Below are 22086 nucleotides of genomic sequence, written 5' to 3'. Positions count from 1 at the left end.
CAATTTAGAACTTCAACTTTTAGATCTGGTCTATCCTTTTCCATCACTATTCTAAAATGAATAGAATTATGGTCGCTGGCCCCAAAGTGCTCCCCCACTGGCACCTCAGTCACCTGCCCTGCCTTATTTCCCAAGTTTTGCACCTTCTCTAGTAGGTACATCCACATACTGAATCAGAAAATTTTCTTGTACACACTTAAGGAATTCCTCTCCATCTAAACCCTTAACACTATGGCAGTCCTAGTCGATGTTTGGAAAGTTAAAATCCCCTACCATAACTACCCTGCTAATCTTACAGATAGATGAGATCTCCTGACAAGTTTGTTTCTTGATTTCCCTCTGACTATTGGGGAGGGGTGTCTATAATACAATCCCAATAAGATGATCATCCCTTTCTTATTTCTCAGTTCCACCTGTTCGAGAGAGATGTGTGTAATGACTTTGATATGAAAAGGGTGGAAAAGGTGTTAGTTTTCAGTCTGAGACAGATCAACTTTTGTTCAACAAAGGTATTCCGGGATATGGGCCAAAGGCTGAACTACACACAGCAGCCATGAGTTCATTCAATAGTGGAACAGCTGAAAGGCCTACTCCTGATCCTTTGTTCTCTGAAAGCTGCAGGCCTCAGTCCCTGTTACAGACTTCCTAAGTCCAACTGTATCACCCCCTCAGGTAACTATCTGGACCCGGCTCTTCCCAACATTAAGAGAACATCACACTTGGAGACCACCTTTCAGCTTTCTCACTTTCTCACCGTGACGTTCTATTTCCATTTCAGTAATGTGGCCTGACTCCAACAGAGTCTCAGTTCCAGGTGCTGAAAATCTTATCCAGTCGTTTGTCATCTCGAGACTGAATGACCCTAACACACTCCTGATCCACCTCCCACTTTCAACCTCCCTGTAATCTTCAGCTCATCCAACACCCCGCTGCCCGTGCGCTCACTCAGAGTTTTGTTCTCCTCACCCTGAGCTCACTGACCTGGAGAGGTCACAAATTGAGGAAAAGCAAGATTTTAACAAATTTCTTGTCCTTCTTTTCAAATCCTTCTATGATACTGATCATTCCCATCTGTAACCATCTGTAATCTCTGCCAGCCACACAATCTTTCAAGATATCTGCACTTACTTAATTTTGGCTTCTTGAGCATGGTCAATTAATCTCCCCAACAACAGTGGATGTTCTTTCAGTATGAAATGTTTAAAAATCAAATTAAGCACCAAGTCATTGAAATGGAGGGGCCAGACCAGGCGAAGTGTCATGATTGCATTATGTCAGAGCAGGTGGACCCCATTGTGGTTCATAGCGAATACAACCATAACAAGTGTTGGTTGAGGGAATCCAGCTCAGATTGTTGAGCTGAAGTCTGATCTCCGAACACTGCCACACATCAGGGAGGCACAGGAGTTACCTGGATGCTCTGTTTCAGGAGGCAATCACACCCCTTAGATTAACTACCTCAAATCAATCAGTGGTCAGGGACAAAAGGGTGTGACTATGAGTGATGCAAATAGAGGAAACCAGAGGGTAGTGCTAAATGAGCCTCAGCCCTTCAGCTTATCAAACAGGTTTGAGATTCTTGCTCCCTGTGTGGATGAGTATGTGAGGTTTGTAGGGAGGATGAGCAAACTGACCACAGCACTGTGGGAGAGGGAGCCATTCAAGAGGAAGGAGAAAGAGTCCCGAAGGCAGATTTGCCTGCCTGGTGCCTGGCTTCACGCTGCAGAGGAACAATCCAGTTGTCGATATAGACAGAACGAGGGAAGAAGTTCTACTGAAGGAATATGTGCAGCTCAGGGATAAATTTAAAAAACAGAATTAAAAAATCTCTGGATTACTACTTGAGCCATAAATCAGCAAGATTATAACAGTAAGATGTGTGGGGTTGAACGATTGGTCTAGGATAAACAGGAGGTTTGAATTCACTGGACATTGGAGACAGTACTGGGGAAGGATGAAACTCTTCTGATGGGACAGGCTACACGTGAATGATGCTGAGGCCAGAGTCATGGAGAATGGTATAACCAGGACCTATATATTGAACTTTAAACTAAAATATGGGGGCTGTTTTTCAGCTGCGTGCAAAATTATGGAAAAGTCAAAATGGGGAAGTGCTCAGCACAGCTAAAAGTTTCCACAACAAAAAAATAGGACAGAAAGTACAGAAAGGATCAGGAATCTAACTTCAAGCACAGCAGGTAAGGGGACACCTATGAGAAGAGGGACAATTAACGCAGGGCTGAGCGACTTGTAACTAAATACACATGGTCTACAGAACAAGGTAAATCAGCTGGTACGCCAGAGTAAACTTGGCATTCACAATGTTGTATCAGAGAAAAGGCTGCAGGGGGTTCAGGGCTGTTCACTAATTATCCAAGCTATCAAAAAGGCAATGGGCAGAGTCAGAGGGGTTGCCTTGTTTGCAAGAAATAAAATTAAATTGACAGCAAGAAGCGAAATAGAGTCAAAAGGTGTAGAACCTGTGAGGGTAGAGATCAGGAACCACAAAGGGAAAAAGATGCCGATAGAACGTGTGTACAAGCCATTAGCCATTGTCACGGTGTGGGGGAGAAAATAAATCAGGAGATTATAAAAGCATGTAAGGAACTGTTGCAATAATCATGGGGGACTTCAATATGTAGGTGAGCTGGGAAAAACAGGTTCTCAAGAAAACGTGGAATTATCTGAGAGATTTGTTTGGATCAGTTTGTGGTAGAGCCCACTCAGCAACAAGTAATTCTGGATTTAGTGATGAGTAACGAGGGAGACTTGATTAGGGAGCTCAAAGTGAAAGAACTCCTCGGAGGCAGTGGCTATAACATAATAAAGTTCACCCTGCAGCTTGAGGGGGAGAAGATTGAATCAGATGTAAGGGATTACAATTGAGTAAAGGTAACTACAAAGACATGTGGGTAGAGCTGGCCAGAGTTGATTGGAAGGAATAGCCGACCAGCGAAGATCGTGGAGCAACGATGGCAGGAGTTTCTGGGTTAATTCAGGAGACATTGCAGAAATTCATCCCAAGGAAGAAGAAACATACTAAGGGGAGGATGAGACAACCCTGTTTGATATGAGAAGTCAGAGAGAGCATAAAGGCAACAGAAGCAGCACATAGTGTGGTAAAGATTACTGGAAGCCAGAATATTGGGAAGTCTTTAAAAAACAGCAAATAAAAGATGAGGGCGGATAAGAGGTGAAATATGAGAGAGAGCGAGTTACTAATGTAAAAGAGGGCTGCACGCCCTTTTGGATATCTAACTGGTTACGGAGAGACAAGTGTAGACATTGGACAGCTTGAAAACAATGCTGGAAAAGTAGTAATGGGGAACCACGGCATGGCAGAGGATCTGAAGAGGTACTTTCCATCAGTTTTTAACAGTGGAAGACACCAGCAACAGTCTAGAACTTCAAAGGAGACGTGGAGACAGAAGTGAGTGCATTGGCCATTGGTCAGGGGAAGGTGCTGAGAAGCTGAAGGTGGATAAATCAAGACCGGATGGACTACACTCCAGATAACTGAAGGAGACAGCGGAGTAGATTGGAGAGGCATTGGTGATGATCTTTCAGAAAGCACTGGAGTCAGGCAGGGTCCCAGATGACTGGAAAATGGCTAATGCAACATGTGTTTAAGAAAGGAGGGAAGCAGAGGCAGGAAACTATAGGCTACGTAGCTAGAACGTAGTCATTCCTAAGGTTTGAGAATCCCTTGTTTAGAATGAGGCTGCAGAGTCCTTGAAAGTGCATGGTAAAATAGGGCAGAGTCTGCACAGCTTTGCTAAGGATAGGTCTTCCCTGACAAATCTGTTTGAATTCTTTGAGGAAGTAACAAGCAAGTTAGACAACACACAGAGCCAGTGGGTGTAATCAATTTGCATTTCCAGGCGGCCTTTGATAAGGTACCACACAGCAGGCTGCTAAATAAGATAAAGGCAGAGAATTGGCTGCCTGGCAGAAGGTAGAGAATTGGGATAAAATGGTCTTTTACAGAATGGCAGCTGGTGGCTCATGGACTTCCACAGGGGTCAGTTTGTGACCACAATTATTCATGTTATGCCTTAATGATCTGGACAAAGGAACTGAGGGCATTGCACATGGGATAGATGTCGGTGGAGGGGCAGGTAGTGCTGAGGAGGTGCGGAGGGTGTAGAAGGATTTAGACAGGCTGCAAGAGTGGACGAAGAAGTGACAGATGGAATACAATATGGGAAATTGTGAGGTTATGCACTCTGGTAGAAGGAATAAAGATGTTGATAATTATCTGAACAGGGAAAGGCTTTAGAAATCTCAAAGGCAAGAGACTTTGGGAGTCCTTGTTCAGGAATTCTCCTCAGGTTAACTGGCAGGTTCAGTTGGCAGTTTGGAAGGCAAATGCCATTTTAACATTTATTTCAAGGAGGCTACAATACAAGAGCAGTGATGTACTGCTGAGGCTCTATCAGCGCTGGTCAGACTGCATTTGGAATATTGTGAGCAGCTTTGGGCCCACTATCTCAAGAAGGATGTGCTTGTGTTGGAGGGAGCCCAGAGTACATTTACAAGAATGACCCCAGGATGAAGGACTTGTCAGAAAAACAGCAATTGAGGATAACTCTGCATCAGTATTCAATAGATTCGAGAAGTATGAGGGGGATATAGAAAGGATAGAAAGACAGGTAAAAGAGAAGGCAGAGTGGTGTTTTTGATTAAGGAAAACATTGCTGCTCTAACTAGAGAAAATATTTCTGAAAAAGATCATCCAGTGAAAATAAGAAAGGGATAATCACCATGATGAGACTGTACTATAGGCCCCCCAACAGTCAGAAGGAAACTGAGGAACAAATATACACAGATTTCAGATATATGTAAGAATATAAAGGCTGTAATAGTAGGTTTTTACAAACATTGTCTGGAAGTACCATTTGTGTTAAAGGCTTGGATCGAGAAGAGACTTTTAAAATTCAAAGAAAATTGGTTAGTTAACATGTAAATGTTCCAAGAGAAGGAGCTTCACGTTCCAGGACACAAATGCTACAGGAAGCTTAGAAAGTGGGGGCAAGAGAGGAGGGGAGTGGCAGTTTTGATAAGGGATAGCATTACTACTGTACTTAGGGACGATGTTCCTGGGAATATATCCAGGAGGTTATTTGGATGGTACTGAGAAATAAGAAAGGGATGGTCATGTTATTGGGATTGTATTATAGACTCCCTGATAGTCATCAAGAAATTCAGAAACAAATTTGTAAGGAGATTTCAGTTCTCTAAGAATAATACGGTGGATATGGAAGAGGATTTTAACATTCCAAATGTAGACAGGGACTGTCGTAGTATTAAGGGTTTAGAAGGAGAGGAATTTATTAAGTGTGTACAAGGAAAGTTTCTGATTTAGTATGTGGATGTTCCTGCTAGAGAAGGTGCAAAATTTGACCTACTGCTGGGAATTAAGGCAGGGCAGGTGACTGAGGTGTCAGTGGGGGAAGCAGTTTGGAGCCAGCAACCATAAATCTGTTTGTTTTTAAATAGTGATGGAAAAGGATAGACCGGGTCTTAAAGCTGAAGTTCTAAATTGGAGGAAGGCTAATTTGACAGCATTAGGCAAGAAATTTCAAAAGCCGATTGGGGGCAGATGTTGCAGGTAAAGTGAAGGCTGGAAAATGGGAAGCCTTCAAAATGCGATAACAAGAGTCCAGAGTTAGTATATTCCCGTTTGGGTGAAAGGAAAGACTGGTAGGTGTAGGGAATGCTGGATGACGAGAGAAATTGAGGTTTTGGTTTAGAAAAAATGAAGCATATGTCAGGTATAGTCAGGAGAAGTTGAGTGAATCCTTAGAGTATAAAGGTAGAAGGAGTGTCCTTGAGCGAAATCCCAAGGACAAAAAGGGGACGTGAGATATCTTTGGCAAGTCGAAGTAAGGAGAATGCAAAGAGTTTTTAGAAATAGATTAAGGACAAAACAGTAACTAGGAAGAGAATAGAGCCACTCAAAGATCAGCAAGGCACCTGATGCGTGGAGCCGTGGGAGATGGGGAAGATACTAAATGAGTATTTTGCATCAGTGTTCACTATGAAGGAGGACATGGAAGATAATAGAATGTGAGAAAATAGATAGTGATATCTTGAAAAATGTCCATATTACAGAGGAGAAAGTGCTGGATGTCTTGAAATGCATAAAAGTGGATAAATCCCCAAGACCTGATCAGGTGCACCCTTGAACTCTGTGGGAAGGTGGGGAAGTGATTGTTGGGCACCTTGCTGAGATTTTTTATCATTGATAGTCGCAGTGAGGTGCTGGATGACTGGAAAATTATTAATGTGGTGCCATTATTTAAGAAAGGTGGTAAGGAAAAGCCAGGAAACTGTCGACCAGTGAGTCTAATATTGGTGGTGGGCAAGATGTTGGAGGGAATCCTGAGAGACAGGATTGACATGCATTTGGTAAGGCAAGGACTGATTAGGGATAGCCAGCATGGTTTTGTGCGTGGGAAAACGTGTCATGAACTTGAATGAGTTGCTTTGAAGAAGTAACAAAGAAGATTGATGAGGTCAGAGTGGTGGATGTGATCTATATGGCCTTCAGTAAGGCGTTCAACAAGGTTCTTCATGGGAGATTGGTTAGCAAGGTTAGATCTCATGGAATACAGGTAAGGTAGCCAATTGGATGCAGAACTTGCTCAATGGTAGAAGACGGGAGTGGTGGTGGAGGAGAGATGCTTTTCAGACTGGAGGCCTGTGACCAGTGGTGTGCCACCAGTATCAGTGTTGGATCCACTGCTTTTCATCATTTATGTGAATAATTTGGATTTGAACACAGCAGGTATAGTTAATAAGTTTGCAGATGACACCAAAATTGGACAGCAAAGAAGGTTCCTTCAAAGTACAACAGGGTCTTGATCACATGGGCCAATGGGCTGAGGAGTGGCAGATGGAGTTTTCAGATAAATCTGAGGTGCTACATTTTGGAAAGGCAAATCAGGACAGGACTTAATGGTAAGATCGTGGGGATTGTTGCTGAACAAAGAGACCTTGGATTGCAGATTCATAGCTCCTTGAAAGGGGGGTCGCAGGTAGATAGGATAGTGAAGAAGGCGTTTGGTACGTTTTCTTCATTGGTCAGTGCATCGAGTATAGGAGTTAGGAGGTCATGTTGTGGCTGTGCAGGTCATTGGTGAGGCCAGTTTTGGAATAGTGCATGCAATACTGGTCTCCTTCGTATTGGAAGGATATTGTGAAATGTTGAAGGGTTCAGAAAAGATTTACAAGGAATTTGTCAGGGTTGGAGGATTTGAGCTATAGAGAGAGGCTGAACAGGCTAGGGTTGACCACAGAGGTTTATAAAATCATGAGGGACAATGTCTCTTCCCTGAGGTGGGGGGAGTACAAAATTAGAGGCGTAGGTTTAAGGTAAACGGGGAAAAATTTAAAATGGACCTAAGCAGCAACCTTTTCACGCATAAGATGGTACGAGTAAGGAATGAGCTGCCAGAGGAAGTGGAGGAGGCTGGTACAATTACAACATTTAAAAGGCATCTGGATGGGGACATGAATAGGAAGGGTTCAAATGGATATGGGTCAAGTGCTGGCAAATGGGACTAGATTAGTTTCTGACATCTGGTTGGCATGGATGAGTGGACCAAAGAGTCTGCTTCAGTGCTGTACATCTCGATGACTCAATGGCTGTGAATGATACATTTATTGGAAATGGGATGATGTGAATTGAGAATGGAGAAGGATTAAAAAAAAAATTGCTTGGTGGTATTTGACTATCCTTGTGAAAACTTCTCTCTAGAAATTGAGTTCCATGTGTGTCTAATTCAACTGTTCTGTGACTGTGGAAAGTATGTTTTTCAGTCTGACAATGATAACACACCTACTGTTTGTTAGAAGGATCTGATCACACTTGGTTTCGTACCGTGTCTTGCTCCTTCATGTAATTGTCTGGAGGAAGAGAGAAGAGACATCTCCTGTAAATCAACATTGAAAGGTTTGATACTGTCAAATTCACTTAATGTAATATTCATTTTAAAATTATGAGGCTGTGTTTCTTTCAAACCAGCATTTCAAACAGAACTACAGTTCTGACTCCATTTTTGGCCCGAGTTGCTCTTTGTCTAGTGATTGTAACAAAAGAAATCTATACCAATTCACTGAGAACCAGCTACTAACCAACACCTCTCCAGCTACTAACCAACACCTCTACAGCTCCACAATGGGGCTACCCAATACAAGTTTGTATCAGGATCTGAGAGTTTCCTAATCAATCCATACCTGTCAGTTCCTGCGAGGTGAATGTGGGAGTACGGCTGTCAACCTGTACCTGTCAGTATAGGCCGTGCAAATGTGAGAGTTAATATAGTTATCAGTCTCTCCCCGTCACTCTCTGCAATGTCCAATTAGAGAGTGACAGGGACAGATTGATAACTACATTCACATAGCATAAACTGACAGGTATAGATTGATAACTGAACTCATATCCACATAGTAGAAACTGGCAGAGACTGAGTGATTGATTGATTGATAAATACATTTTAAATAAATAGGATCAGTCCCTGTGTGCTTCACTGATGGGGATGTGAGTTTAGTTCTCAATATATACCTGTCAGTTTCTGCCGTTGTGAATGTGTGAATTTACTTAACAATCTTTCCCTAACAGTTTCTGCTGTGTATCTGACAGTGTAGTTATCAACCTGAACCTGTCAGTTTCAGCTTTGAGAACGGGTGTGTCATTCTCAGTATTTCCCTGCCAGTTTCTGCTGTATGAATATTAAATGCTGTCATCAATTTGTACCTGTCAGTATCTTCTGTGTGAATGTAGACATTGATCTCCACCTGTCAGTTTTAGCTATAATCAATTTCTCAGTGCTATTATCAAACAGTACCTGTCAGGTTTTGCTATTTGACACCAGAGTGTCATTGTCAATCTGTTTCTACCACGTCAATTTGAAAGAGTCAATACCAATCTGTCCCTGTCAATATGTGACTAGTATAGTTATCATTGTCTACCTGTCAATTTCTTCTTTGTCAAAGTGAGACTGTAATTGTCAATCTGCACTTTTCAAACTCTTGTGTGAATACATAAATATAGTTATCAATCTATTATTGTCAGTTTCTGCTTGGTGAATATGTCTGTATAATTGTCAATTCCTGCCAGTTTATGCTATGTGAATGTGTGAGCTGAGCTTTCATCTGTCACTATCAGTTTCTGCTTTGTGAATAAGAGTTTAATTATCAATCCTTCTTGTCAGGTGCTGTAATGTCAGGGTTTGAATGTATTTATTCATTTCCTGTCAGGTTGTGTGACTGTAGCTATCAACCTGTACTTCTCAGATTCTGCAACATGAGAGTATAGTTATTCACTTGATTTGATCTGATTTATTATTCTCACATGTACAGAGATACAATGAAAAGTATTGTTTTAAGTGCCTTACAGGCAGATCATATCATACAAACTGCATTAGGGTAATAAAACAGCATCTGGAATGAAGTGTTAAAGCTGCAGCAAAGGTGCAGAGAGAGAAATTAACATTAAAATTTGAGAGATGCATTCAAAAGTCTAATAACAGCAGAGGATCAGTTCTTGAATCTGTTGGATGGTGTATTCAAGCTTCTGTATTTTCTACCTGATAGACCACAGTGGAGGAGCGTAGAACCGGTGTCAGATGAGTCTTTGATTATATTGACTGCTTTCCTGAGACAGGGGCAAGTGTAAAGAGAGCCTTTTGGATGGAAGACTGCTTTCAGTGATGGGCTGGGCTGTGCTCACAACTCACTGTAGTTTCTTGTGGTTTTGGGCAGAACAGTAGCCATACCACACTGTGACGCATCCAGAAAGGTGGTGCATCTATAAAAACTTGCATGAGTCTTTATAGACATGATGAATTTCCTTAGCCTCCTGAGGATATCTGCTTGGTGAATGGGTTTGGGTAATTGTCAGTCTAAGCCTGCCACTTTCTGCTATGTGAATGGGAGATTTTAGTGTTTAACAGTCTCTGTCAGGTTTGTGAAGGTTTTAGTTAAGTTTAGTTAAGGATCCTTCCCAGTTAGGTTCTTTAATGTAAATGTGAGTGTATTTATCAATGTTTGTCTGACAAATTTTCTTTTGTAAACATGTGAATGTAGTTAGCAATTTTCTGGTAGTTTCTGCTCTGTGAATATGAAAATTTAGTTATTAATCTCTAAATGAAAAGCAAAAGAATGCGGATGCTGGAAATCAGAAGCAAAATCAAGTTGCTGGAAAGGCTCAGCAGGTCTGACAGAATCTATGGACAGAAATCAGAATTAACATTTCCAGTCCAGGAACCCTTCCTGAGAATTGATGGTAGCCAGGAAGTGATTAGTTTTTCTACAGAAGGTAGGGTATGTTGAAGGGTCAATAGTAAATGGTAGATGGATATAGAATACAAAGATCACGGTCAGACGAGGAAGGTGAATCACTATTAACAGGGACTGTTAGTGACTGTTGGTGTATAATAGCAGACCTTGTGATAACAAGGCCTGGTGTGAGAGGTTCTGGGTAATGACATGGGAAAGCTCTAGCCCTAGTTGTAGAACTCAATATTGGGTCCAGAAGGCTGTTATATTCCCAAGCAGAAAATGAGGTACTGTTCTTCCAGCCAGTACTAATCTAATCTAATCTAATCTAATCTTGCACTGAGTTTTAGCTGGAGCACTGCAGCAAGCCTGAGGCAGAGATGTTCATCAGGGAACTGGGTGGCGTGTTGAAGTGGCAGGCAAGTGGAAGCTCAGGGCCTTGTTTTCTGGACAGAAAGTGGACACTCGATCTACGCTCAGTTTCCCCAGAATAGAGAAGACCACATGGCAGCTAGGAGAATGCACACAGTCAGTTCTGAGGAAGGGTCACTAGACCTCAAATGTAACACTAACTTATTTTATTATCAATCTCTACCTGTCAGTGTCTCCTGTGAGTATGAGAGTGTCATTATCAAACTGTACATGTTAATTTAAGTCATTTGAAACAGTGTTATCAATCTGTTCCTGTCAGTTTCTGCTTTGTGAATGAAAATGCAGTTATGAGTCTTCCTCTGAAATGTCCTGCCATGTGCATTTGAGTGTGATTGAACAATCTGTCCCTGTTATATTCTGCTCTGTGTATCTCAAGATATAGCTATGAATCTGTATCTGTCAATGTCTAGTTTATAAAGGTGCAAATGCATTTATCAGACTACGTGCCAGTGTTTGTAAAGTGTGTGTGGGGAGTGTGAGGGGTGTGTTTAAGTATCATGCTCTCCCTTTCAGTTTCTGCAGGGTGAGTTGGTGAGAGCAGCTATCAATCTACGCCTGTCAGTTTCTGTTGTGTTCACATGACAGTTCTTTCCCCACCGTGCATTGGCGGCAGCTGCCTCAGCTTCAGCGCGTCCCTCAACACGTAGTCCTGGACCTTGGAATGTGCCAGTCTGCAACACTCAGTCGGGGTCAACTCCTTCAGCTGAAAGATCAACAGGTTTCGGACCACCCAGAGAGTGTCCTTCACCGAGTTGATGATCCTCCAGGCACAGTTGATGTTCGTCTCGGTGTGCGTCCCGGGGAACAGGCCGTAGAGCACGGAGTCCCGCGTCACGGCGCTGCTCGGGACAAACCTCGACAAACACCACTGCATTCCTCTCCAGACTTCTTCTGCATAGACACATTCCAGAAGGAGGTGTGTGACAGTCTCGTCCCCCCGCAGCTGCTTCGAGGTCAACGTGCTGAGAGTCCGGGCGTGCATAAAGGATCTCACAGGCAAAGCCCTTCTCACTATCAGCTAAGCCACGTCTTGGTGCTTGTTGGAAAGTTCTGGCGATGAGGCATTCTGCCAAATGGCTTTGACAGTCTGCTCAGGGAACCGCTCGATAGGATCCGCCCTCTCCTTTTCCTGAAGGGTCTCGAGGACACTATGTGTTGACCACTTCCTGATGGACTTGTGGTCAAAGGTGTTTTTCTTCATAAACTTCTCCGAAGGACAGATGATACGGAACGGTCCAACTACTTGGAGCGTTCCGCAGCAGCGAGGCCAGGCCCATCCTTTGCAACACCGGGGACATGTAGAACCTCAGTACGTAGTGACACTTGGTGTTTGCGTACCGGGGATCCACGCACAGCTTGATGCAGCCACACACAAAGGTGGTCATCAGGGTGAGGGTGGCATTGGGTGTATTTTTCCCCCATTGCCCAGATCTTTGTACAGCGAGTCCCTTCGGACCTGGTCCATCTTTGACCTCCCATATAAACTGGAAGATGGCCCGGGTGACAGCAGGGTCACAGGTTCTGGGAATAGGCCAGACCTGTGCCACGTAAAATAGCAATGACAGTGCCTCACACCTGATGACTAGGTTTTTTCCCGCGATGGAGAGCGACCGTAGCTTCCATCTGCCCAGTCTCTGCCTCACTTTGCTGATACGCTCCTCTCAAGACTGCCATTCTCTTCAAATATCTACAACACACACATGCCACTGCTGTCAATGCTGACGCTACTGCGGTGCTGCCTGTTTAAGGGAATGGAGAGCCCGCCCGAGATCTGGAATTGGATACAGCCCTCAACACAGAGAAGGATACAGCCCTCAACACAGAAACAGCTCCGGAAGGTACGGAAAAGAATTGTTGGAGACTGATTGGGGAACGTGAAATGACAGTTGGTCAGTTTAAAAATTCCCGCCGAATTCACTCTGACAACACTGAGATTAAATTAAACATTCAAACGCAAACATCCGTCTGCAACTAAGTTAAAATTTAATATTTTATCGTAATTATTATTATTTAAAACCCAGTTAGCTGTCAGCGGAGAGAGGAGGTGGGATCATTGCCTGATCTGTCTGTAACAGGCAGGAGGAAAGGCGGGGTTTAGAATAGCCCAGACCAACTGAACAGCCGAACTTGTACCGGCCGTGAATCAATCTAAACAACCCGCCAATTTAAAAATCTTAAAAGTAAATGCAGTGTACACCGATAAAAGGACAGAATCTTACTTTAGCTGTTTTTTTTTATTATCCTCAGATTGTAATTAGGCTGAAGCCAATGTGGAATTACTGTCTGTAGCAGGTAGATGGAAGGAACGCGCCATGAAAACATGCGCAGCGTCCCAGAATGAAAACTGAACAAAATTCCTGAACGGGTCAGTGAAATACAAATACTACGATATGTCATATTCGTGACTCGGTAGGGTTATAAGTCGCGAAGTGAAATAACCAGATGGAGATCAATAAACCCGACCGTCCCTATTTGATCCCTTCCGCATTCAACAGGTTGCGCTCTCGTAAACCATGGCATGAGTGTTTGAGTTATTCAGATCGATTAATAACTGAGGTAGGTCTGCGCGCGGCGCTGGGACAAGGAACATTGGATCCGGGCTCAGCTTTTACCTGAGAGATGTGGGTGGCTCTGATAAGAGCCTTTGGGTTCAGATGGTTATATGTTACATCGACTGGTTCATTTCTTTGCTGCTGTCTTGGTCACTTTCGCTTTGGGCTTGGCCTTGCCTTTAGCCGGTTTGCTGAGGGATTTGGGGGCTTTAAGGCCCTTGGCCTTTTTCACCTTCTTCACGGGAGTCCGTTTCTTTGGCGCTGCTTTGCTCACCGCTTTCTTTGGCGGTGCCGGCTTCTTGCCGCTCGCTTTCTTGGCTGGGGATTTCTTGGCTATCGCTTTCTTGGCTGGGGATTTCTTCACTGTCGCTTTCTTGGCCTGGGATTTCTTCGTTGTCACCTTCTTGGCCGGTGATTTCTTCACGGCCGGTTTCTTGGCGGCCGCTGATGTTCCCGCCTTCTTTCCCGCTTTTGCCTTGACTGGATTCTTTGGGAGTTTGAAGGAGCCGGAGACGCCATGGCCCTTGACCAGAACAAGGGAGCCGTTCGCCAGGCACCTCCTGATACTCATCTTGATCTGTGCCTTTCGCTTTCCCACATCGATCCCGCTTCTCTCCAGCCCCTTCTTTACAGCGGACAGAGACGCCCCTTTGCGATCCTTGATATCCCCGACAACCTTCAGAATCAGCTCTCCCAACCCGGGACCGGGTGTTTTTTTCCTGGGAGCCGCCGCCTTCTTCTTGGGAGCCTTGGCTTTAGTAGGAGCGGCGGCTGGCGGAGCCGTTTCGGCGGCTGCACTGTCGCTCATGTTGAGAACTCTGCGCTGAATCTCTCTCTGGGTCAGTCTGAACTGGGTAAGCAATGAAGCTGCTGGTGGCGGCACTGAGCAACTTCAAGGCAGCGAGCGGACGGCGCAGGGACAACCCGCCGTCAGCTCCCTGCTCCTGCTGCCTTTCTGTGTTTCTCTAACGGCCTAAACTCTCCGATTCCTCTGAAATTCCGCATCTCCAGAGAGCCAGGCTCGATCGCTCCTCACCCTGACACGGGAAGCTTTACGGCTGAAAAGTTTTCACTCGAAATGACGGCTCCGTTGTCGAGTTAAACGCACTTTGCTGCTGCACTGATGGCGCTCTCTGAGCTGAACGGTGACATTGTCGCTACTTTTAGACCGAAATCTTGAAACTAACAAATATATTGCCTTCAAATCTACCTTTGGGGTTTAGAAGGGAAGCAGGGAGATAATTTGAATTGTAAATATTTTTGAGTTACATAAGAGAGACTTGGAAATATCATAATGTTAGCGGACACACAAACACAGTTACGTCAGACTAACCGTCCGCCGTTTGCCTCCAGTCTCTCTGACACAATATTCACATTCACATAGTCACACGCCAGAAAGTGTGGAAGGATAGAATTTCTCTTCCTTTCAGCCTTTGCTGCGGTGTCCAGGGAGTTAGTTGCAGTTCTTCTCCTCAGTAACTGTTACACTCTCATCAGCTCTACTGTTTACACCCTCAAAGATGGCCAGTCGGTTTGTCAACCTTAGAAGACAGAACAGTGTGCACTGGAACAGGCCCTTCATGTTCATGCTGACTCCAGCAGATCCTGAATACTGTTTTGTCAAATGCTTCGCAATTGAAGCTTTCATTTGATATTTCCCTGCAGGCTGACTGGTCTATAGTTCCCAATTTTATGCCTACCTGCCTTTTCCATTGGATTGCTTACACTAGCTCACCCCCAATCTGAGTAAATTACTGCAGAGTTTATGGAATCTTGGAACATGACCACCACTGCATCCACTATTACTCAGTCCACTACATTAAATACTCTGGGACGTAGATGATCAAGACCTGGTGTTTCACAACCTTCAATCCTATCCACTATCCCAACATCATTTCCCAAATAATACTGATTTGGTTCAGTTTTTCCCTCTCACTAAACTCCCAACATTACTACTGTGTTAGTTATGTGAACATCTCTGAACAGAAAACAACAGTATGTTAGCGATTTTTGAAGATGTTTTTGTTCCAAATTTTGAACTCCCCTCTTTTATGTTGTAAGTGACATATGGTCCTCTTTACCAACCTATTTCTCTCTTTACACATTTATTAGTGCTTCAACATTTTCTTTTTCTTTAATGGCTTCCACAAAGTTACGGTTTTCTTCATTTGCTCTTTGTTAATCAAATCCCTTTTCGCTGTCATTTGCTGAATTTGGATGTTTGCAGCCTTCACGTCTTTTGCTAAATTTCTTCCCAAATTGTAGGCCTTTTCGTTTGACCAAAAACTATCTTGAATAGCCGTTTCAAGTTTCACAACATCCTTTCTATAGGAGATAGACCAGAATTGCACCTAATATTCCAAAAATGGCATAAACGATGTTCTGTACACTCACAACATATTCTCCAAAGTCACATAATCAAAGCTCTGATCAATAAAGAGAAAATATCAAATGCCTTCTTTGCTATCCTATCTAACTATAACTCCACTTTCAAGGAACAGTGAACCTGCATTCCAAGGTCTCTTTGTTCAGCACCACTCCACAGGACCTTACTATTAAGTGTGTAAGTCCTGCCCTGATATGCCTTTCCAAATTGCAGCAGCTCATACTGATTAAAATTGAACTCAATATGCCACTCCTGGGTCCAATGGCCCATCTGATCAAGAACCTGTTGTATTCTGAGGTAGCCTTCTTTGCTGTACACTACACCTCCAATTTTTGTGTAATCTGCAAACTTACTAACAATACATGCAACTTCACAACCAAATCATTCATAATATTGTGGAGGTGCAGGTGTTGGACTGGGATGTGCAAAGTTAAAAATCACACAACACCGGGTTATAGTCCAACCGATTTCTTTGGAAGCACAAGCTTTCAGAACATAGACACCTGAAGGAGGGGCAGCACCCCGAAAGTTTGTATGTCCAAATAAACCTGTTGGACTATAACCTGGTGTTCTGTCATTTTTTAACTAAAATCGTTTATATAAATGGTGAAAAGCAGTGGACCATGCAGTGAGCACTTGTCACAGGCCTCCAATCTGAAAAGCATCCCACCACCACCCTCTGTCTTCTACCTTCGAACAAGTTCTGTATCCAAATGGTTGGTTCTCCCTGTATTCCATGTGATCTAATCTTGCTAACCAATTTCCAATGGGGAACCCTGTCAAACGCCTTACTTGAAGGCCATATAGATCACATCCACCACTTTTCCCTCATCAGTCCTCTTCTTCACCAATTCAAAAAAACTCAGTTGAGTCAGAGATACATGACTTCCTACGCAGAAAGCCATGTTGACTCCCCATAATCAACCCTGGCCTTTCAAAAATATGTAAATCCAGTCTCTCAGAATCTCTTCAACTGTTTGCCTACTGTCGATGTGGCTCAAAGGTAGAAGACAGAGGGTGGTGGTGATGGAGGGTTGTTTTTCAGACTGGAGGCCTGTGACCAGTGGAGTGCCACGAGGATCGGTGCTGGGTTCTCTATGTTTTATCATTTACATAAATGATTTGGATGCGCACATAAGAGGTACATTTAGTAAGTTTGCAGATGACACCAAAATTGGAGGTGTAGTGAACAGCGAAGAGGGTTACCTCAGATTACAACAGGATCTGGACCAGAAGGGCCAATAGGCTGAGAAGTGGCAAATGGAGTTTAATTCAGATAAATGCGAGGTGCTGCATTTTGGGAAAGTAAATCTTAGCAGGACTTATACACTTAATGGCAAGATCCTAGGACCTACGGGGCAACTTTTTCACACAAGGGGTGGTACGTGTATGTAATGAGCAACCAGAGGAAGTGGTGGAGGCTGGTACATTTGCAACATTTAAGAGGCATTTGGATGGGTATATGAATAGGAAGGGTTTGGAGGGATATGGGCCGGACGCTGGAAAGTGGGACTAGATGTGGTTGGGATATCTGGTCGGCATAGACTGGTTGGACCATTGGATCTGTTTCCATACTGTACATCTCTATGACATTCACTGTTCAATAGTTCCCTGGCTTTTCCTTACCACCTTTCTTAAATAGTGGCACCATGTTAGCCAGCCTCCAGTCTTTTTGCACATCACCTGTGACTATTGATGATACAAATACCTCAGCAATCACTTCCCTAGCTTTTCACTTTATTTCAGGGTGCAACAGATCGGGTGTGCTTTATGCACTTTTTCCATTTAAAAACATCCAATAGCACCTCCTCTGTATTATGGACATTTTTCAAACTGTCACCATCTGTTTCCCCACATTCTCTCTCTTCCAGTTCCTTCTCCTCAGCAAGCACTTGCTTGGTATCTCCCACATTTCCTGTTGTTCCACACATAGGCTGCCTTGCTAATCTTTGCTGGGCCCTATTCTTTCCCTGGTTACCCTTTTGACCTTCATGTATTTATAAAATCTATTTGAATTTTCCTTAACACTATTTGCCAAAGCTATGTTATGTCCATTTTTATGCCCTTTTGATTTCCTTCTTAAGTATATCCCTACTGCCTTTATACTCTTTGAAGGATTCACTCAACCTCTGCTGTACTTAACTAAAATATGCTTCCTTCTTATTTAGACCAAAACCTCAACTTATTTTCTCATCCAGCATTTCCTACACCTACCAGTCATGCATTTCACCCTAACAGGACATACTGTCTCTGGATCCTTGTTTTCTCATTTTTGAAGGCTTCCCATTTTCCACTTTGCCTGCGAACATCTGCCCTCAGTCAACTTTTGAAAGTTCTTGCATAATACTCTCAAAATTGGCCTTCCTCCAAATTAGAAATTTAACTTTTAGATCTTGACTATCCTTTTCCATCACAGTTTTAAAACTATTAAAATTATGGTCGCTGGCCCCAAAGTGCTTCCCCACTGAAACATCATTATATCCCAAGAGTAGATTAAGTTTTGCACCTTGTCTAGAAGGTACATTCACATACTGAATCAGAAAATATTCTTGTACACACTTAACAATATGGCAGCCCCAGAGAGGAATTTCTTAATAGTTTAGACAATGTTTGGAATGTTACAATTCCTTGCCATAGCCACACCATTATTCCTGCAGATGTAAGATCTCCTGACAAATTCGTTTCTCAATTTCCTGCTGATTGTTGGGGCATCTACAGTCCAATCCCAATAAGGTGATCAAACCCTTTCTTATTTCTCAGTTCCACCCAAATAATTTCCATGGATATAAGCCCAGGAATATCATCCCTAAGTAAAGGTGTGACCTTATCTCTTACCAAACATGTCACTCCCCATTTTCTCTTGCTGACCCCTCCCCCCATCCTTCCTATAACATTTTATTCCTGGAACATTAAGCTGCCAGGTGTGTCATCCTCAAACCATGTCTCTGTAATTGCTGTGATATCACAATTCCAATCCCATTTTTCCTGACCATGTCCTGAGTTCATCCTCCTTCCCTGTTAGGCCTCTTGCATTGAAATAAATGCAATTTAAGTTATCAATCCTATCTCATTCTCTGCTATGTTCCTGTCAGCCATGGGTGTTTGACTTACTGATTACCAGTCTCAGATCTTTTTTTTTTCACTATCTCCCTGGTTCCCACTGACCTCCCCCCACCCCCACACCTTACCAGTTTAACCCCTCCCCAGCAGCTCAAGGAAATGTCCCTACCAGTATATTAGATCCCTTCCAATTCAGGTGCAAGGCTTCCTTTTTATACCTGTCATTTCTTCCCCAGAAGATATTCCAATGATCCAAAAATGAGAACACCTCTCCCCTGCAACAGCTCCTGAGTTGGGCATTCCTCTGCCCTATCATTTTATTCCTTCCCTCACTTGCTCGTCACAGTGGGAGTAATCTAGATATTACTACCGGAGAGGACCTCCTTTCTAAATTCTTGCCTCTCTTCCTTATTCTTCCTTCGGAATTTCATCCCTTTCTCTTCCCATGTAGTTAGTTCCAATCTGTACTCCCCCTTGTGAATATCCTGCACTCTCTCAGAGATGTCCTTGGTTCTGGCACCAGGGAGGCAACACACTGTTCTGATTTCTCACTATCGGCCGGGGAGAAGTCTGTCTGTGCCGCTGACAAAGAGATTTTAGTTTTGTAATTTGTAAAAGGAAGACCTTCCAAATCGCGACTACTTCCATCTAAAAGGATAAAGGCAGTTGATGTCAGGGAATACCGCCTTGAAATCGGACAAGTTCCTCTCCCCAGACACTCACCATGCTGACTTGGAAATAAAGCCACTTTCGTTCACTGTCACTGGATCAAGACCCTAGAACTGAAAATGTGTTGCTGGAAAAGCGCAGCAGGTCAGGGCAGCATCCAAGGAGCGGGAGAATCGACGTTTCGGGCATAAGCCCTTCTTCAGGAAAGCCCTTCCTGAATAACGGCTTATGCCGAAACGTCGATTCTCCTGTTCCTTGGATGCTGCCTGACCTGCTGCGCTTTTCCAGCAACACATTTTCAGCTCTGATCTCCAGCATCTGCAGTCCTCACTTTCTCCTCCAAGACCCTGGAACTCCCTGTTCATGACATTGTGGGCAGCACATGGACAACAACTGTTCCTGAAGGTAGCTGACCACCCCCTTCTCAAAGGGATGGAGAATAAATGCCAGCGACATCCACGTTCCAGGAGTGAATAAACAAAAACATTTTGTTTCTGGGAGGCATTTGGAGAGTAGCGCATGCGCAATATTGCCCTCCTATGCTTATTGTTTCTTACGAGAGGAGCGCATGCGTGAGACCCTCCCCCAGCGCTGCCATTGAGGAGCATTTACTCAGTGAGTGCAAGAGGTTTGTTTGAAACAGACCGCAATGGAGAGATCAGCGCCCAGGGAAGCGACGGAACAGCAGGCTCCTTCCAGCAGCACATCGGGATGGGAGCCTGGGACACAGAGGGGGCTCCGAGACCGGGATTGATTCGGGGTGAGTTCAGGGAGAACCGGGGGCTGTTTGTAAGAGGCCGAGCGGAGCAGGAACTGGGCCCGGAACTTGGAGTGAGCGGGCTGGGGGGAAGAGAGAGGCCTTTCTCGGGCTGTGTGTGGGCCTGCTGAGGGAGGCAGAGCGGGAAGAAGCTGCTGAGGGATATTCTTGTGGATTTTAATCCCCTAAACACTGATGGAAATTCATTGTTTGGCTTCTATTTTCCGCTGTTTGTTGCGAATAGACATTGAAATAAAGGACAGTAGAAACAAATGTAATAACCCTGTGAAGGGTAAATATCGCAGGCACCGGGAAACGTCTCAAAGCATGTGAAATGGTCTAGTGTTCGTCTTTCAACAGTTGGTGTATTGGGAGTTGGATATTGAACTGTGCAATCATTCCATTTGTGGAGCTGTGCACTTCTTGGTTAGTTTATTTTTATCTTAGGAAAATGATTTTGAATTTCGAAAATAGAAAAAGACTGGAAGGTGCTCAGGTCTCGAGTGGAACCACGTTCTGCTCTGTTCACCTTACCTTGTTCAAAAACAAAGAATTATAATGATCATGACCTGAATATTGCATTGATCATTTGATGTCTTCCTACTCAGCTGCTAGTGATGTACCGGAGCCCTCTCTTTTGTCTTTCTCCAGGCAAATATTTGATGGATCAATCCAAGGGTGACCAGCTGCTTCTCACACCCAGCAGGTATGTTACCATTGTCAGAGAGGAGAATGTCCTTTCCACTGTCTGAGTGGATTGAGTCAGACACACATTGAGCTCAATTTCCTGAAGTACAATTCAATCCAAGAGTTAAACACAGCTGACGATATATAAATCTATATTATTTCACCCTGTTCTCAATGCATACCACCTCCGTGATGGAAAATTCCATTATTCAAAGCCAATTATCATAAGATTAGAGCAGGTTAGACTGTATGCTTGTAATAAATATACATTTGAGCTGCATTAACTCCATGTGTAGAATAGGCATTTTTAAAGTTATAATCAATAATCAATCATGCTGTTATATTGTTATAACAAGTATATATGAAGTTGATATTGAGTGCAGATATAGAAATGAAGTTGATATTGAGTGGAGATATAGAAGCAAAGTTGGACATTGAGTAACTGAGCAGGACAAATTTATTCTTTTGCTAAATAGTTGTCCTGTGCAAAGGCAATAATCAAACAATGTAAATTCCAAATGTACCTCTTGGTCAAGCCTTATCGACAGAGAATGCTTCTAGAGAGGATGCTGAAAGCCCATTCACACACGTGCATACACATCTGTCTGTCTGTTTCTCAGCCTGGTGTTGATGAAAATACACTTTATCCACACTCCCATTCTGGTTGAGGGCCTGAGTAATGCAGAAGTATTTCCACACCTTTTAATGTATGAAACACTAATTGATAAGACATTAAACCCACCTCATAAATTGCATCAGGTTATGACATGCAGGACTGGAAACACAAAGAGACATACAATGTCGGTGTGATATAGACCAGTACCACTCTTCAAAGTGATACAGATTGGAGCCCAACAGAAAACTCACTCACATTTAGCCAGTTAATGTTTAAATGGAGAAAAATGCAATTTAGGCCAACAAGTATTTCCAGATATGGACGGTCATAAATTGACTGACCAAATTATTAATCACTTCTGAAGATGTTAGTGTTAGATGTTACATTATAGCAGTGCCGAGCAGCAACTGACAAAGACTACTGCACACACAAAATGTAAAATTAAACCTGATATTTAATACAGTAAAATTCAAATTCTTTGCAAAGGTAAGTATTGAACCAACATTAATCCCTCAATCACACAGGTTTAGCGAACATTGAACTGGTTTATCCTACATGCTGCCTGAAAAAACACAACTGAACGTAGAAAGAGAATGGCATCCACATACTTGACTCGTCACTGTTGCACACAGAGCAAAAGTGG

General features: G+C 43.4%; 1 protein-coding gene and 1 long non-coding RNA gene across 5 annotated transcripts in view; both read right to left on the bottom strand.

Moving 5' to 3' along the window:
* The window catches only part of LOC122544528 (histone H1.2-like), an 18531-nt gene extending 4391 nt beyond the window's left edge, over nt 1-14140 (bottom strand). Inside the window, exons 1-2 of one of the 4 annotated variants that reach the window (XM_043683839.1) lie at nt 13329-14140; nt 7844-7937 (exon numbers count right to left, since the gene is read on the bottom strand). In XM_043683839.1, the coding sequence (XP_043539774.1) occupies nt 13396-14076 (681 nt within the window). In that variant the 5' untranslated portion in view covers nt 14077-14140 and the 3' untranslated portion in view covers nt 7844-7937; nt 13329-13395. The remainder of the gene's footprint in view (nt 1-7843; nt 7938-13328) is intronic. The other 3 variants (XM_043683838.1, XM_043683840.1, XM_043683841.1) reach the window with 3 other exon arrangements.
* The window catches only part of LOC122544652, a 112132-nt gene that overhangs the window by 11574 nt on the left and 78472 nt on the right, over nt 1-22086 (bottom strand). The window lies entirely within an intron of this gene.

Source organism: Chiloscyllium plagiosum, chromosome 50, assembly GCF_004010195.1.
Source record: "Chiloscyllium plagiosum isolate BGI_BamShark_2017 chromosome 50, ASM401019v2, whole genome shotgun sequence".
In the NCBI taxonomy this organism is placed as follows: domain Eukaryota; kingdom Metazoa; phylum Chordata; class Chondrichthyes; order Orectolobiformes; family Hemiscylliidae; genus Chiloscyllium; species Chiloscyllium plagiosum.
This window is presented reverse-complemented; position numbering and strand designations above follow the sequence as displayed.